General features: G+C 47.9%; 2 protein-coding genes across 3 annotated transcripts in view; one reads left to right on the plus strand and one right to left on the minus strand.

Annotated features, from left to right (window-relative positions):
• FARP2 (FERM, ARH/RhoGEF and pleckstrin domain protein 2) overlaps positions 1-3,302 on the plus strand; it is a 96,117-nt gene extending 92,815 nt beyond the window's left edge. For both annotated transcript variants that reach the window (XM_080933018.1, XM_080933019.1), the window contains exons 24-27: positions 220-377; positions 1,527-1,634; positions 1,898-2,049; positions 2,619-3,302. In XM_080933018.1, the coding sequence (XP_080789144.1) occupies positions 220-377; positions 1,527-1,634; positions 1,898-2,049; positions 2,619-2,766 (566 nt within the window). In that variant the 3' untranslated portion in view covers positions 2,767-3,302. The remainder of the gene's footprint in view (positions 1-219; positions 378-1,526; positions 1,635-1,897; positions 2,050-2,618) is intronic.
• A 122-nt stretch (positions 3,303-3,424) lies between these two features.
• Positions 3,425-15,703, minus strand: STK25 (serine/threonine kinase 25). Its single transcript, XM_080933020.1, has 12 exons — positions 15,533-15,703; positions 15,285-15,370; positions 10,079-10,309; positions 8,848-8,904; positions 8,269-8,377; positions 7,303-7,460; positions 7,031-7,216; positions 6,709-6,854; positions 6,280-6,394; positions 5,804-5,875; positions 4,734-4,870; positions 3,425-4,038 (listed from the first exon to the last, which is right to left on the minus strand). Exons 2-12 carry the CDS (start codon positions 15,312-15,314, stop codon positions 3,999-4,001), a joined length of 1,281 nt encoding a protein of 426 aa, XP_080789146.1. The 5' UTR covers positions 15,315-15,370; positions 15,533-15,703; the 3' UTR covers positions 3,425-3,998.
• Positions 15,704-17,243: the final 1,540 nt, after the last annotated feature.

The following is a 17,243-nucleotide window of genomic DNA, read 5'->3' on the forward strand; positions in this document are numbered from 1 at the left end:
GTTTCTAAAAATTGCTTTCCTGGGCTTGCCAGCCTGCCAGATCCCATGAGTCTCCTTCCCACATAAGAAAAAACTGGTGGCCATTCCTAGGTGGAAGAGTTCTTGAGCTATTGGAGCACCATGATTTTTGTCTGGCTTCTGATTGGGTACTAAGGGCCTATTTCCCACATCCTGGAGGAGCATCATGGGTGGGTGGTACCAGCTGCTAACTTTCCTCAGGATCTTCCGATGAAGTCTCTCTGGAAGAGTCAGAAGATGGTCGAGGAACCCAGGGCTCCCTGGAGGGGAACAGCCAGCACCGTGCCAATACCACAATGCATGTGTGCTGGTACCGGAACACAAGCGTGTCCAGAGCGGACCACAGTGCAGCTGTTGAGGTATGGCTGCCGTGAGCATACATGTGAGCCACCCACTCACCCCCCCCCATCCTGGTATGCTGGCTACTGGGGAGGAGCAGTCAGACAGCTTCCTCCTGCTCCCCTCCTCCACTGACAGAAACCAGGTCACATCTCAGTTATCTACTTTAGCTCTCTTTGGAAAGGAATGCCACAACAAATGCTACCTGGCATCTTGTGAGGATACTGAGCAGAGGCAGCAGTTCATCTATGCTGGGATTTGCCAAAAAGCCCACAGGACAGTGCTCTCCCTGGTCTACTCAAACTTCCCATTGTGGGCTCATGATTACCCCACTTACAGAATTAGTGCTTGTACACATCTGGCTTCATAAAACCTCATTATTCTGCCTAGCACCTCTACACACTTACTCCTAGACTTGCTCCCTGCACCCGACTCCAAATTCTCCTCTGGCCCATCCCCAAGTCTGGCTCAAGGCTCAAGACTGTAGGAGTCAAAACAGCAAATCCCTAATGAGGCCTGAGACACTTCCATATCAAAGTAGACAGGGAACTCTTGGGAAGCCTGGAAGCACGTATTAGAGACAGGCCCTGCAGACAGGAGGCTGGTGAGACCTCGTCTACTGCTGCACTTAAATACCTTCCCCATAACTTCAAAGAGCCTTCCAGACTTGGCTCAGTGTGTTATAACCACCCTCATCTTCCTCTCTTGTAAGTTTGTAAATGTTCTTTTGTCGTAAAACTGATTTTATTACATATTAGAACGAGAAAGTATCCTACTTGTTTGGGACATCGATCCAGACTAACATCCAGTTGTCAGGTCTTAAGTATGCACAACCGTATTTATTTAAAAAAAAAAAAAAAAAAAAAAAAGCTGATCATCAGCCAGGAATGGTGGTACACACCTATAATCCCAGCAGTTGGGAGGCAGAGGCAGAGGCAGGCAGACCTGAGTTTAAGGCTAACCTGATCTACAAAATGAGTTCCAGGACAGCCAGGGCTACACAGAAAAAGCCTATCTTGGGGGAAGCAAAAAGAAAAAAGATATTAAGTATGGCAGAGACCTGTGTGGGTATTCTGGCTAGATGGCAGGATCATGGAACTAGTGGCAACTGCTGAGCAAGCCTCAGGATTCTAGTGAAGGCAATGTGCTTTTATGCCCTTTTCTGACAGAACCAGCTTTCAGGATATCTGCTGAGAAAGTTCAAGAACAGTAATGGCTGGCAGAAGCTCTGGGTGGTCTTTACCAACTTCTGCTTGTTCTTCTATAAAACACATCAGGTATGTTAAGCCTTACTGGGGTCTAGGCACAAAGAGTCTAACACACCTATCTGCTTATTTCCTCTTCAGTTTGAAGCTGAGCCCACCATTACAGCACCTTCTTATGAAAATGGGATTAGTACAGGGTCCCTCTGTACAAACTACCATTTTCTTAGAAGAGCCAGGGGTACCAAGTGAAGGGCTGGGGAGGCATAATGGGCTCCCTCTCCAGTGCACACCTGCATCCTGGTCCCCAGTGACCCTGTTTCTGTGCTGACTTGCAGGATGACTACCCCCTGGCCAGCCTCCCACTATTGGGTTACAGTGTAAGCCTCCCTAGGGAAACCGACAGCATCCACAAAGACTTCGTTTTCAAGCTCCAATTCAAATCTCATGTCTACTTCTTCCGGGCTGAGAGCAAGTACACATTTGAAAGGTGATTCTGCCATGCTTTTGTTTGTTGCCACTCATAGCCTGAGGCAAATTTCCCAGTTCCTAGAAACCAAGGGTCAACTAGTGTTTATATTCATGTTTGTGAACAGCAGTGCACATACATACAGTGACCAAAGGACAACCTCTGGAGCCATCCTTTTTTTTTTTTTTTTTTTTTTTAATTGTGGGGAAGGCATGTGTACTACTCCCATGTGGAGGTCAGAGGACAACTTTATGGAGTTGGTTTTGCCATGTACATTTATGTGGGTTCTGGGGATCGAATTCAGGCTGCTAGGCTTGCATGTTGTGTTACATGCTGAGGCACTGGCACAATCTACCTTGTTTTATGAGAATGAGACTGGTGTCTCACTTATTAGGCTGGGCTGGATAAGCAGCAAACCCATCTCTACCTCAGTGCTAGAATTATAAGTGGACATGTCTAGCTTTTTATTCAGGGGCTAAGGATGAAACTCTGTTCCTCATGCTTGCACAGCAAGAACTAGCTGTATTTTTAGTCAGTCATTCTTGGGAAGGTATGTGAGTTTATACTCACTGGTTTGACTCTTTTCACAGGTGGATGGAAGTCATCAAAAGGGCCAGCAGCTCTCCAGGGAGACCCCCAAGTTTCACTCAGGACTGCTCACACCTCTCTCCCGGGCTGGAGGCCGAGGCCAGAGAAAAGGAGGCATGTCCTTCACCCTGCTTGGACAAGAACCTATGACAGATGCTTTACAGGGAGTGTAAGCATCATCTTAGGCACTGAACAACTGGTGTCATCTTCCTACCAGATGGCACGGACCCTAGAATGGGCCTCGTAAGACCTCTAGTAGGGGTTCTGCTTTCCCCCCAACCTCAAGAAACAGTGAAGACTCATGATGGCTGAGGCACATGTCTGAGGTCCATGAAAAGGAAGTTGTGGGGGCAGGGCCTCAGTTTAATGAACATGATAGTCTGGCTGAGGACTAGCCCCAAATACAGGTTGAGTTGCTTCTACTTCTCTACCTGAAGCCTCAGTCTAGCACTCTACTCAGGCTTATGTGACCGGCTCATGTCACTCCAGATCATAGCAAAACCAGAGTGTAGCAAATGCTATCCTGGTTCCCATCCCACATACCTGCTAGACCAGTGGAAAACAAAGACCATCCACCCCCAGCAAGTCTCATCAAATCCCAGTGTTTCTCATTATAGGACAGGCCTGATGCCTGTTCACCCATGCGGTTTAAAATAAAAGGACATCTCCCCACCTACCAGCATCCCTCTCTGCCCTACTTTGCTCTTCAGAAGGCCAACAGAAACTGACAGGTTATATGACAACATTTAGAAGGGACACTGGCTCATTAGCTACAGAAATCCCATCTGGCCAAGCTCTGTACATCAGAATGTTTCCAATCCAGGTCTTTATTGAAATGGTAGGGCTTTCAATGCTCTATGAAAACTAACACTTACTGTCAGAATACTCAGGAAGTTCAATATTCTTAAAAAAAAAAAAAAAAAAAAAACCCAAAATATTTTGGACGATTTGAGTACTCATGAAAAAACACAGTACCTGAACTGACACCACAAGGCAAATTATGACCATCTTGGGCCCCATGAGCCCTCAAGAAATGTTCCTGGTGTAGAGGAAGAGCCAGAGCTGCCCAATAGTTATGCTCTTGGTCTACCCGCCGCAGGGACCGAGGAGTCTATAGTCACACCAGCCTCCCAAGTTGCTGCCCAGTTCTGTAAGGGCTCCTGGGTGCCTGTCACAGCTTCCATCAACCAAGGAGGTGAACACAGGTGTTGAGGGGCTGCTGTAGGTAGGGCAGAAGGAAGATAACATGGCTTGTGAAGCCTACAGGCTGGTTGGTCTTTACAGTTGCAACACAATACCAGAGGGCTTCCAAGTCAGTCCTTTAGAGCTCAAAACAAAAAACATTCTTCTCCCTCTCTGTGAAGAGTAGTGCATTCAGTTGTTCAGCGGGTAGATGTCAGGTGGTTCCTGCTGTGTGAGAACCTGTTAAGTGAAAGGTACCATTACCGTCTCTGGACTCTGTTGCCTAGATATGCACTTCAGGAACACCTTGCATGCATCTGACATGTACAGTTCACAGCACTTTCACCAGCAGCATATCAAGATGGAATCAGTGTCAACTAAACCAAACCCTACTACTCAGAACCAGGGTGGGTATCTCCCAGTATGCAAGAGCAGGATCCAGAGCATAACGGAGGAGGAACTGGTACATCTGCCTGTAACAGCTCCGGAACCCTGAGCCTGTGGGGCTGCCATGGAAGAGTCAGTGTTTACCTTGCCTGTCCCTACATAGGCATGTGTCAGCTCAGGGTTCCCCATCAGTAGCAAGCACACCCTGGGCTTACAAGCATCCATACTGGTCTTGGGACACAGAACTTCTATGAAGCTACCAAGTAGAAAGATCAGAAGTCAGCTGTACACAATGCTCTGTCACTCAGCCATTTTGCCATGGAATTTTGTCCAGACACTGCCTGAGAATGAGGGTCCAACCTTCCTGCATAGCTCAAAGCCACAAGAAGCCCACTTGCCTTTCCCTCTCTATCTCCAAAGACAAAGAGAGCATGCTAACCCTGACAAAGGAGGAATGAACCAGCGTTTCCCAAGAATGAGTCCTAGGGATCATTTTGTGTTCAGTTCCCCTGTGGGGATATCCTCCTAGGTTGGTGACCTGTGCTCACCTCTGCACACGCTCCACCAGATGCAGCATCAGCTTGTCTGAGATGCCAGGGCAGGATTCCTCAGCCAGGCTGAAGGCATTCTCTAGCTCCTCCAGGGCACCCACGCTCCCACCGCTCTGCTTGTGCTTCTCTTTGAGCTGCAGAGAGATCATGTACCTAACTGGCATCTTACCTGAGATTCAGATTTGGAAGACATCCAGGAAGCAAGACATAGCAGTGCACTGGTAGTGCACCCTGCCTGTTGATGAGGACACTATGGCTCTTCCAGCTTGAAGCTCCTCTCTCCCCTGACTTGGGTTACCAAGAGGTCAGAATCATATGGTTTCTTACAGACTGAAGGTAAGGAAATAATCAAATGGATCCAGTCTGATTTAGAAATTAGCACAGACATCCTAGATCAGACTACAGAGTGTCAATAACCATTTCTGGGACTTGCACTCCTGAGTGTACTCTTACCTAAGGAGTCACCTTCTCAGCCCTGGGCAACACTGCACACTGTTCACAACACAACCCTAAGTGGCTGTTCCTATTCTGGCTAAGGTCACTCTCCTCGGGGAGAGATACTTGGCTATTCCATTCATCTAAATACTGTCCTCCCTCTCTGAGCTCTAGGTCACCCACCGATTGATAACTTATTGTCTACAACCTACTGAGCTTCAAATCCACATGTGAACATTCATTCCTGGCTGCACTATTATTCTAACATCAGGCTACAGTGACACAAGGTCATGTGGCCAGCAAGGAATCACCTCCCTGGCCTAGGACAGACCCAACAATCCTTTGTCTTCAAAAGAATTTCAAAGAATCACGTGATGGCTAAGCATTTAGTATTGTAATGCAGAGAACCTTCACAGGTCTGGGAACACAAAGGGTCTGGGTCAGGTCAGTTCCTCCCAGTGCTTTATGGGACAATCCTCTTCAGGAAGGGGGACCATATGCCTGTGCATAGCTAGTTACAATAGACCCAGAAATAAGGGCTCACTAGAACACCACACCATTGCTCTGCACAGAGCACCTCCAAAGAACAAAGCCAGTGCCCCACGTGAGCACAGGCTCAGCTCTACTCTCACCTCTCCAAAGACAGGACGGACTAGCGTGGACAAGCACTGGGACCTTGGCTGTCTCTTGATAGGCTCAGCAGGCTGCAAGGGGGAAAGCAAGACGCTGGGTACATGAAGATAAAGAGAGGCTCCATTTCCTGTCTCCTCAATCTGTCTTGAGCAGGCTGACAGAGCACAGACCAGGGGTCAATTCCCAAACTACAAGGTAGTCCAAGCCATCGGGTCTTATCAGGCCTGTACCTAAGCACCAGCAGACCCAGGCTTCAGCCTGACTCCTAGAAAGCTCAATGCCGCTCTGTCCTGTTCTTCTCAAGTTCTTTGCCCAGATCCCAGATAATGAATGTTTAATATGGCCTTAGGCCAAGGGCACTTTGGAGCTGACCTCCTCAAAGCCTGGTACACAGTAGTCCACATCATCTGCCCCAGGAAAACTGAGGCAGGCTGGTATATATGGGGCAGTGCTCTGGCCCAGGGCATGAACAGACCTTCTGTGAGCTGTGCAGAGCAGTCCCCTTGTGCAGCTTGCTATGTGGACTTGGCCGGATGGTTGGAGGAAACGTCCAGATGGGACCCTGCTCCCCATCCTCAGCCTCGCCATCACTAAAGAAGATAAAGAATCAGAAGAACTGATGGAGAAAGGGCTGGAAGTAAACATGGCACCAAGGTACATCTCATTCTCTGAGGCAGCCTCTTGGCCTAGGAGGCCCTAGACAGTGGGCAGAAAACTCTGTCCAGGCTGCAGCATTCAGGTGATAAGTCAAAAGGCCCTGTCTTTCAGCCTACAGGTTCCCTGCCCAGTGTAAATTCCCCACTAGCAACTAAGCTCCAAGCCCTGCCTCTGGAGAGGAGACCTCTACTGGCATCAAGCCCCAGAGAGCTCTTGAGGACCAAAAAAAAAAAAAAAAGAGTCCTACATGTCAGAATCCTCAGAACTGGACTCCTCGCCATGCCCCTCAGACTTCCAGCGCTTATATCGATCAATAAGTTCAGTGAGAAAGGAGGTCTTCTTGGTGTAGCGTGTGATGAATTTGTGCTTCAGGAGTTCCTTGGCAGTGGGTCGCTGCCAGGGAGACAGACAAAGTCAGAGCTGAATTCCACCCTCACAAAAGACACAAGGAAGGACAGGTAAGGATGTTAAGGCTGGGCCCTGTCCCACCCCAAGTTAACATCCTCCCTTCATACACTTTCCCAAACCCCTCAGCTGCCTGGGGTGGCCCAAGTAGGAATAAGCCTTACGAATCGTGGGTCCTTATTGAGGCAGGCCTCTACAAACTCCTTGAAGGGTTTGCTGTGGTGGCCTTCCAATGTGGGTGGGTTGTTCTTGGGAATCAGGAACAGGACTCGCATAGGGTGGAGGTCAGAGTTTGGCGGCTCCCCCTTGGCCAGCTCAATGGCTGTAATGCCCAGGGACCAGATGTCAGCCTAGACAGGGTATCACACAGGACAGTTGCTACATGAAACATTTTGAGGCAGTGGCAGTGTACTCCCACCTCCCATCCAGAACTCACCTTGAAGTCATAGGCCGACTGCTTGATAACCTCAGGTGCCATCCAGAAGGGAGTACCCACAAATGTGTTCCTCTTGATTTGTGTGTCTGTGAGCTGCCCAGCCACACCGAAGTCTGCCAGCTTCACATCACCCTGCTCTGAGAGCAGCACGTTGGCAGCTGCTTGATACAGGACAGGTGGGCATCATCCTTGGCTCCTCAGCCCCCAAAATAACCCTACATTCGACTCCCTGACTAGCAACGGGAGTAGCCTCTGGCCTGTGAGGACAGTCCCAGGTAATGTCTTGGGAACTTAGTTTTCATTGACAGTGGCCATTGCTGGCAGAAGTAAGCAATCTGGGGAACCTACCAGAGCATTCCTACCTTTGTTCCAGGGCCTGGCATGTTTGTGTTTTCTGACAAGTACCAACAGTAGTGACACCCACTTCATATATAATCATAGTGATCCTAACTGAACAGTATGGCTGACATGGCTAGTCAGGATGTCTATCACTCTGCCCACAGGATTCCTCACTGTGACACAGGGCTCAGCTATCCTCACCAAGTCATTCATGGTGGGCTGGCCCAACTTTGTGAGTTCTCATCAGGACTGTACCACAGAGGAGTGCTGCACAAATCCACACCTGAATCCACACACCTATCCTGCCTTGTACTAGTACATAATTGGCTTCCTTCACATAAATGAAAACTGAGATTAGGTGATGAGAGATTAGGAGGGTTTTCCTAGGCTGGAGAAGTAGCTCAGTAGCAGAATGTTTGCTTTGGATGTATAATCCCCTATGCTCCACCCTCAGTGTGGCTATTAAAAATGGGGGTAAAAAATAAGACATACACCCCCCTCCCAGTTTCCAGGTGGCAGAAGAGCTCCCCACATCCCATGCCCTCAGGCACCATAATCTAGTAGCTCCATTTGCCCATCCCTTTCTAGGTCATGGGCAGAACTGCAGCCATGCCCACCCCGCAGGACCTTTGATGTCTCGGTGGATCTTGCGCTCTGAGTGCAGGTAATCCAGGCCTTTCAGGATCTCCCGCAAGATGGTGGCAATATAGGTCTCCTCCAAAGGACCAGGTTTCAGCTGCAGGAGCACAGAAGGGCAGACCTTCAGTTGCAGTCACCATACCCACACCACCACAGCACCTAAGCAGCACTACCCACCAGCTTCTGAGTCCTTGAAGAAGCCTGGGGCCTTTATGTTGCTTAGTTCCTATATTTTTCAGCTGTCAAAGATAATGGGGGAAAGAAGGAGAAATGGGGGTGACAGAGGCTGTTTTCGGAAAACGTAAGAGCTACTTTAATCTTTTCTGTGACTATAAAGATGAGAATAGGTTAACCACAGCTCTGACTCTCTTACTGTCTGGGGGCTCTACCTGTACCTATGCCCCTAACACAGTAGAGGCCCAAGACTTCTTTTAGCATCAACCAGGGCAAGATAAACAGTGATTTGTTTTGGAAACTGACGATTCCTGATTAACATATAGAACAGTGATCGGTAGCCTGAGAAAGCCCACCCTCGAGAACAAGCTCACCGCCTGAGTCAGAACTTACCAAGTCCAGTGCAGAGCCACCACCCAGGTACTCCATGATAATCCATAGCTTGGTGCTCTGGGAGCAGAGAAATCTGTCAGTGCCTGGGCAGCAAACGAATCGGGAATACCCAAGTGTGGGGTCCACAGACCACCCCCTCTAACCCTCCAAATTAGTCAGCTAGGGCTGGGCCATACTGCAACTATACCAGGCAAGTTCCTGGGTAGGGCTCTACCCCTGAAAGGTAGTAGAATGCCTATCACACCAACACTTGGGAAGATCAGCAGTTCAAGGTCAAATTGTGTTTTTAAAGGGGAAGAAGGGCTAGAGAGATAGGTTGGCAGTTAAAAGTACTTGCTTCTTTTTCAGAAGACCCAAGTTCAACTCCCAACACCTTTATCAGGTGGGTCACAAAGGCCTCTAACCTCCATACCAGGAGGATCCAGTACCCTCTCTGGCCTCTGCAGCCACACACAGACTCATGTATACATAACCCCACCCAGCACATATAGGTAAAAATAATAATAATAAAACAGTATTAAAAATTAAAAGGATGGCCAAGCCAGGTGTGGTGGAAGAGACTGGTGGGTATCTTGTGAGTTTAAGGCCAGCCTGGTCCATATACTGACTGGATAAACAGAACCACACAGTGAGACCCGTCTCAAAAACAGTAAGAAAGCACCAAAAAACAAAAAGGGAAGGTTAAAAGTGGCACACACCTTACTCCTATATTTGGAGACAGAGACAGGCAGATCTCTTGTAAGTTGAAGGCCAGCCTGGTCTACATAGACCCTGTCCAGGGGGAGGAACAGAGAAAAGGCCTCTCTGACCACCCAGCTACCCATGCCTCTGGTATAGGTGGAAAAACCAATTGCTCAGAGTAGTACCTGAGTCTTCTCTGCACTAGGCCCAAGTGCCCTCCAAGCAGTCCCCAAAAATGTCAACTGCCTGCAGGGGCCCCTTAGACTGTGTCTAACTATACCCACAAATAAACAGATACTTTAGAGCTACTGACCCTTAAGGACTGGCACTTCTCAAGAGAATAGGCTGTTTTTCTGAAGCTGACATATCAGAAGGGTGGGCCTCTCTGCCCTTCCAGAGGGATTCCCATGTGCCCACAGCTGTCTCCTCTGTTCTCTCCTACCCTTGGGCACATATTAATCCCTCTGGAAACAAAGAAGACAGCCTGGCACAGAACCTTCACAGCGCTCCATCCCCAACCACCACAGACACCCCTCCTCCTTGTAGGCACCTTTAGGTAGGAGCCGAAGTAGCGGGTGATATAAGGGCTATCACATTGGCTGAGCACAGTGATCTCCTGTTGGATGTCCTCAATCTCATCCTCGGCCTCTTCCAGGTCAATGATCTTGATGGCCACCACCTCCTTCGTGTGGTTGTCGATCCCTTTGTACACCTCCCCAAATGAGCCCTTGCCAATGCGGTCAAGCTTGGTGAAGAGTTCCTCTGGGTCCACACGAGAATGCTATAGAAGCCAAGAGGGAAAGAAGGTTGGGACACTGCATGGGCAACAGCCACCAGAGAAAATACTAGTCAGAAGAAACTGCCCTACTAACAGAGGGCATGACCCACTGTAAGGAAATGAAGGGAACTCCCCTCAGTTCTTTCCTGCTTTTATCCCTTGTTCAGAAAAACATAACTCTGCACTCTCCAACTGACACTATGATCAATGGATCTGATAGTGAATCCTGATGTAGATTAGGAAATAATGCATCTCAAGGTGCCTTGATTAGTTGTCTAACAAAGATCCAGGCCAAGACCTGACAGGAATGACATGTAGGAATGTGTATAAGAGTATTTTAAACCTCATTTTACTATAAACCTAAAACTTTTCTTAAAGTATTTTTATTCTATTTTAAACTTTAATTAAATTTTAATTAATTATTAATAATTAATAATTTCTCAAAACTGCCTAGAACTTTAGCTCCAGGGCATCTTAAGTCTCTGGCATTGAAGGATGTATGCACATGCACATGCACAATTTAAAGATAAATAAAAATAAAACTTATCTGGGTATGGTGGTACATGCCTTTAGTCCCAGTGCTCAGGAGGCAAAGGTAGGTAGATCTGAGTTTGAGGCTAGCTTGGTTTCTATAAAATAAACTCCAGAACAACTAGAGCTAAACAGAAAAAAAACAAAAAAAAAAAAAAAAAAAACAAAACAAAACAAAAAAAAAAGCCAAAAAAACCTGTCTTGAAGATGTAAATAAATAAATAGAGATTAAAAACAAAAATTAAAGTTTAGCACAAGCTAACATATTTTCCACACTCCTAAAAGCTACACCCACTGAAATACTTCTCCACTCCAAAATCAGTCCTCTAGCCAGCTACACCCTCATAACAGCACTGCGTCGAACACTTTCTCAGATGCCTGACTCTAGATACTCAACAAAGCTGTCCTATGTGGGTCTCAGATTTAAACAAACAAGACCTAATCATTGCTGAGCCAACCATGTTGAAGGTACCTGGTGTAAAGACCAGTACACTACAAAGGAAGAACCAGGATAAAAAAGGCTAAATCCTGTGTCCAAATTACACTATAATTTTTGAATTAGAAACAGAGGATACTCCAGGGCTGCACAGATAAGAAAACGGTGGCTCCCAGTGCCACCACTGAGGGGCCATACCCTAACCGGTGATACCTGGTAGACTCTAGAAAAGCACATGGCCCTCCAAGGTACTGACCAAGCTGGAAAAAATCTGGGATGAGAAAGTTGAATCTCATCCAGTTTTTCAACCCTGCTAGGATATCCCCCAAACAGTATTTTGGTGCCAATTAAAAGGAACTAAACAGGCCTAGTAATAAGATGATTCATCTAGTAAAGGCACTTACTACCAAGCCCAACAACCTGAGTTTGATTCCCTAGACCCACATGAGGAATAAAAGAACTGAATCCCAGTAAGTTGTCTTGCAACAAACCTATACAGGTCATAGGGGCTGTGAGATGATCAAGTTCAAAGAATAGGGCAAGGAAGACAACTCAGTGGCAGTGTTTGCCTAACATGCCCAAGGCCTAGAGTTTAAGCCCCAGCATAGGGCGGGGAAAAAAAGCAAGACATGAGAAGGCAAAACCACACTTACTTACAACTGTGTAAGTACTGAGGTTCCAATCCCTCCAATCCCTCTGTGTTTAGGAAGAGCTTGTACTATGTGTTTTCTTACAAAGCCTGTCCTCAAAGAATAAACATAAATACCTGCTTCCCTGAGGCCTAATTGCCATAGCCCTTTCTCTGGGAGCATAGCAATAGGTCTTAGAGATCTGACTAAACCCAACCTAAGACTTTCCAGAGACATTTCAATCTGGAATTGCTACATTTCTAAGGTTTTTAACCAGGAAAGACTAGAGTAACATAGAAAACCAGACTCCCTAGCCATTTACCAGCCAAGAACTCTGCAGAATAAGATGAGGCAGACCAGAGACAAGTTTGGGGAAGAGCTCCAGGAACAAGGGTTCTTAACACCTGACCCTTCCAAGCAAAGCTGCCTTTGTGAGGCCAGAGTATGTGCCACTAACCTCCATGCAGTTCCCAGAGTAGGCACTCTAGGTAGACCAGCTATGGCATCCATATGTACCCTACTTTGGCCAGGATCTGGAGAGTGGTTAAGAGTACTTGTTGCTCTTACAGAGGACTGAGGTTTGTATCCTACATGATCTCAAGCACCCCCCACATGTGGTGCACATACATACATATATGTAGGTACTCAAGCATACTCATAAAGGTAAATGAATCTTATTAAAAGAAAAAAGAAAGGAAGGGAGGAAGGAAGGAAAAGAAAAAGAAGGCAAGACCAAGAGATGGTAAAAAGTGGGTAAAAGCACATGTCACCAAGTCTATCAACCTGGGTTTGATCCCAACTCACACAGTAGGAGAGAACCAATTCTCATGTGGTCTTCTAACACCTACACTGTGGTACATATGGACCTACCCATCTCTAAATAAATGTAAATGTTGCTTTTTTTTTTAAGAAAAGAAAAAGGTAGTGCAATCCAATCCAAAGTGACTCTTCTCACAGCCACATTGAAACTGACAGCCATATCCTAAGATCAGCTCTCAGTGAGCAGTAGATGCTTGGAGCATATCTGCTGCCTGAACTCCTGAAAGGCCACACTGCGATTTGGCCAGGCAGAGAAAGCTAAGGTCTGCCTGAGGCTCCTTAGGTTGCACTGGCCCGGAAGTAGTGTTTGATCCCAGCCTCTCCTACTTAAATGAAAAGCCAAGAAAAACTCTCAAGTGTGGTTGATAAGTCAGACACTTCAGCTATTTCAAGATCAGCACTGGATCCAAGCCCAATCAGAAAATCTCTCCAGACCATGTGCTCTCACCCCTCATCAGTGTAGAGACCACTGATGAAGGTGTATGTGATCAGTGTGAAAATACCTCTGCCTCTGGTCACTTCCCTGCTCAGTGCCAGCCCTGAAAGCCAGGTACAGAATAAGGTCCACATAGCAGATCTTTTCTTACTTGTCTTATTGTTGTTTTGTTTTTCTGTTTGTTCCTGCTCTAGCAGGTCCCAAAATACTTCAAGCCACAGGCTAACCACATAACCCAGGACCAGTATCCTTCTAATTCTCAGGGGCCCTTTTCCTACTCCTCAGGCTTAGACACCATGTCCTCCCACACTGCTCACATAATGAGAATCCTTAATTGCCCTCTTCTTGGGGAACCGAGAGTCAGAACTGGTCCACTCCAGCAGCCCAAGGATACTTCAGGACAGGTATTCACTCACCACTACCTTAGAGAAGGAGAAAAGAACAAACCCCAAAGCCAGAGTTCTAGGCATTGTGCAATGAAAGTGGGAACCCTAGTCTTCAAAGTCTGTTTTTTTGGGGGGTACCTACCAATGTGGATCAGACTGGCTTAGAAACAATATGATAGGAACCTTTCTGGCATGGTCCTATCTCTGTATTTAAACCTTCAAAGCAGCCCTAGTCCCAAGCCCAGCCAATCAAAGACAGTTAGCATCCTGATCTGGGTAGCTAAGATTTCTCTTCTGGACAGGATGTGCTATGAACCATTACTCAAGCCATTTAACTTACTCTGAACAACTGGGAGACCCATATTTCCTCCATTCTGTCCTAAGGATACTTCACCTACAACCTCTGGCCTATCTGCCAACATGCCTGCTGTGTGTCACCTCCCCAAAACAAGAGTAACAACTCAGCACACATCCTCAACTAACACCATGGTCACACAGCGCTTGCCCATAACCATCTAGTCCTTTCAGAGATGGGCAGGAACTAGCTAGGTAAAGGGCAATCTAAGGCAAAAGCACAGGCTACAGGGGAAAGTACAAGCCTTATCACACAAAAGGAACAGTTTCATGAGAGTCTATGGCAGCCATCTTGGGAGAAAACAGACCTACAAAGATTTTGTGTCACTTTTAGAAGCCAAATATGTCTAGGCTAGACATAAGTCCCTAAAAAGACAAAAGGATGTTTTCTCTCTTTGAGAAAGGTCCACTAGCCATCATCTCTCTACTCCTTCACAGATCACAGCTCCAATTTGACATCCTGGGACCTACAGGAGCTAAGCCTGAGCCTCTTAAAAATAAACTAGAGGCAGATTTTTCTCTCTCTCAGTATGTTATATAATTAGAGGCGAAATGTCAAAAATGTATTTAAAATGTGTTAGCTTAATTCAGCATTGGTTAGCAAGCTAAGGATCCCATCTGTGACAGCTGGAACAAAAGCCCTACCCAACAGCTGTGAATAGTCTTCCAGGCTGGTTTGGTTTCCTCCAAGGAGCCCTGCCTCCAGTTCCTGCCCACAAGCAGCGGATGGACACGCTTCCTGTCTGCACACCCAATTCTCAAGGATGGAGGGAGAAGGGGGGCGGGGAAGGGAGAGGCTACACTGTCCTCAAGAACTGATTCTCTCACTATGCAACTGTCAAGGCTAAGCCTAACCAAACCGAGCCCTTAAAAAAGCAAATCCACAGCTAAGGCCAGAAGAAAAATCATCCAGCAAAGCAGTTTATTCCGCTTCACTAACGACTGTCATATTTGCTTTGAAATAACAACAACAACAAAAATAAATAAAGGCGAGAAAAGGGCTCCAGTGAGCAAACCACCGAACCCTCTAACCCTATGCAGCCCTCATCTCCTTGCCTAAGTGGTTCCGTGTCCGGGTTACATCCCGTGAGCCAAGAAAGGTAAGTCCATCTTCTGGGAAGGTGCTCCGAGCCTCGGTCAAGTAGGTTCTGCCCAGGGCAGGCTCCTGCACCTGTCCACACCAGCTCCAGAGCAGAACCCCTCACATGGCAGAGGTTCCCTGTGGCTCATGTCTTCTGCAGACGCTGGTTAGTCGCACAGGCCAGAGCTACAACGGCCCGAAGACGCGCCCCGAGGCAAACGGCCTCCGCCCCTCTCCCGCCTCAAGTGGACAAAATCTGCTCCACCTCGAACCACAGACTCAGGGCACGCCGACGCCCACACTCACCTGGTGCGCAAAGCCCCTGAGATGAGCCATGTCCCCGCTGACGTGACCAGTCCGTCGCAGCCGCTCCGCCCGCTCGCTTCAAGCACCTGCGAGAAACCGCAGGCCGCTTGATCAACAGCGGCCGGGGAACCCGGTCCGTGGCGTCCCTCCACCCGCGACCTCCGGTCCCGCGCCCAGGGCCCCTGACCCGCCCTCAGGGCGTGCCCGGCCTCCCCAACATTCAGGCTAGGCCCATTGGCAGCGCCCACCTCCGGGCGGCTCCATCCCTGACTCCCGGCCCTCTTCGCAGTCCCCACGGCGGCTCACACCGCAATTCGGTCTCCCGGAACGCCCAGGCCTCCCAGCCCGAGAGGTGGAGGCAGCGGCTCTTAGCAGGACGTCGTGGCGAGCGCGAAGCTCTGTGGGAGTAGGAGTCCCGCAGCCCGCCCGGTACCCCGGGCACGCAAAGTTGAGACTACATGTCCCAGCAGGCTGCGCGGTAGGATGCAGAGTTACGCAAGTGCTCCGAGACCCCGTTAGCGTCAGACTACACGTCCCAGGAGAACGTGCGGTGGGCGACCAGTGGGGAGGCACCAATATGCCACAGACTGGACCCAAACCTTGAAAGACGACGCCCTGGCTAGGCAGCTCCTTCTGTCTGGCTGCGCGGTGTGACGGGTGCAGCGCGTGCGCAATTTCCTTGACGTTTTCTAAGCTTTCTTTCATTCTTTCTTTTTCTCAGCCCTCCTCTCATTTTCCCAGCTCAAGTCTCTGGGGCCTGTAGTGCAAACCCACTGGTGCTCCAGCTTTAACTGCAGTGTTACCCTTTTGTCTACACTTAGCAACACACACACATACACACACACACACACGCGCGCGCGCGCCCTTAGAGAAGTCACCCATCACCTATTGCTTGGGAAAGTGCTTCTCTTCTGCCTCAGTTTCCTTATATGAAAAGATGTAATCATAGGGCAAGAAGACTTGTGTGGTGCAGAAGGGTTTCCCAAGGCTGGAAGATGCTCTTCATCCTGTGAATTCAGAATGAGTGACCCAGTCAGCAGTGTCCATTTCTATGCAGCTTCCCGGTGCTCCACAGGAGGGAGATTTGACTCTGGACTGTGTCTATTCTGCTGAATCGACGCCTATGATGGCTCAGGGCAAACCACCACAATGTCCCCACTCCCCAGCTCACGAAGACCTTTTGTTTCTGTTCTCTGGTGGATTTTCTTCCTGGGAACCATCTTGGGGGCTTCTTAAACCTTGCATCCAAGACACTACCTTGCATCTGACTCTCTTTCATCGCTAAGTATTACATTTTTATTATTACTACATGTTGACTAGGTTTTGTTCCCTGTGTCTCTCCCCAGAAGAAAACAGACTTCCTGCAAACAGGCCTGGGTCCTGAAGCACCATGGTCCTCCCCCTCCAAGGCATAAACAATGGGGAGGAGGGCAAATATTTTTATTGCCCCTGTACAGTTTAGCCTGACAGAATGGGTTCATTACCTATCCATCCTATAGCAAAGGCTGACATTTGGCAAGGTCCACTGTTATTTTAAGACATTTTTATGCACATATATGTGTATGTCACAAGTAAACAGGAACCTACTGATCTGAAGAGTCTTGGATCTCCTGGAGCTGGAGTTACAGAGGGCTTGTGTGTGAATCACATGGGTGCTGGGACTAAATTCGGGTACTCTGGGGGAGCAAAAAGAATTCTTAATGGTTGTAGCATCTCTGTAGGCCTTTAATTTTGTTTTTAAAGACAGGATCTTATTCTGTAGCCTAGGCTAGCCTAAAACTCTCTGTGGAGCCCATTTTGGCCTCAGATTCACAGCAGTTCTGCCTCTGCCTCCCAAGTGTTGGGATTACACATATGGACCACTAGACTCTGTGTGAAAAGCTCTATTCATGGGATTAAACTTCATATTGGTTTATCGACTTGTTCTTGGATCAAAGAGATAGCAAAGAGTTGTTGGCT

Source organism: Micromys minutus (assembly GCF_963924665.1).
Source record: "Micromys minutus genome assembly, chromosome: 19".
In the NCBI taxonomy this organism is placed as follows: Eukaryota; Metazoa; Chordata; class Mammalia; order Rodentia; family Muridae; genus Micromys; species Micromys minutus.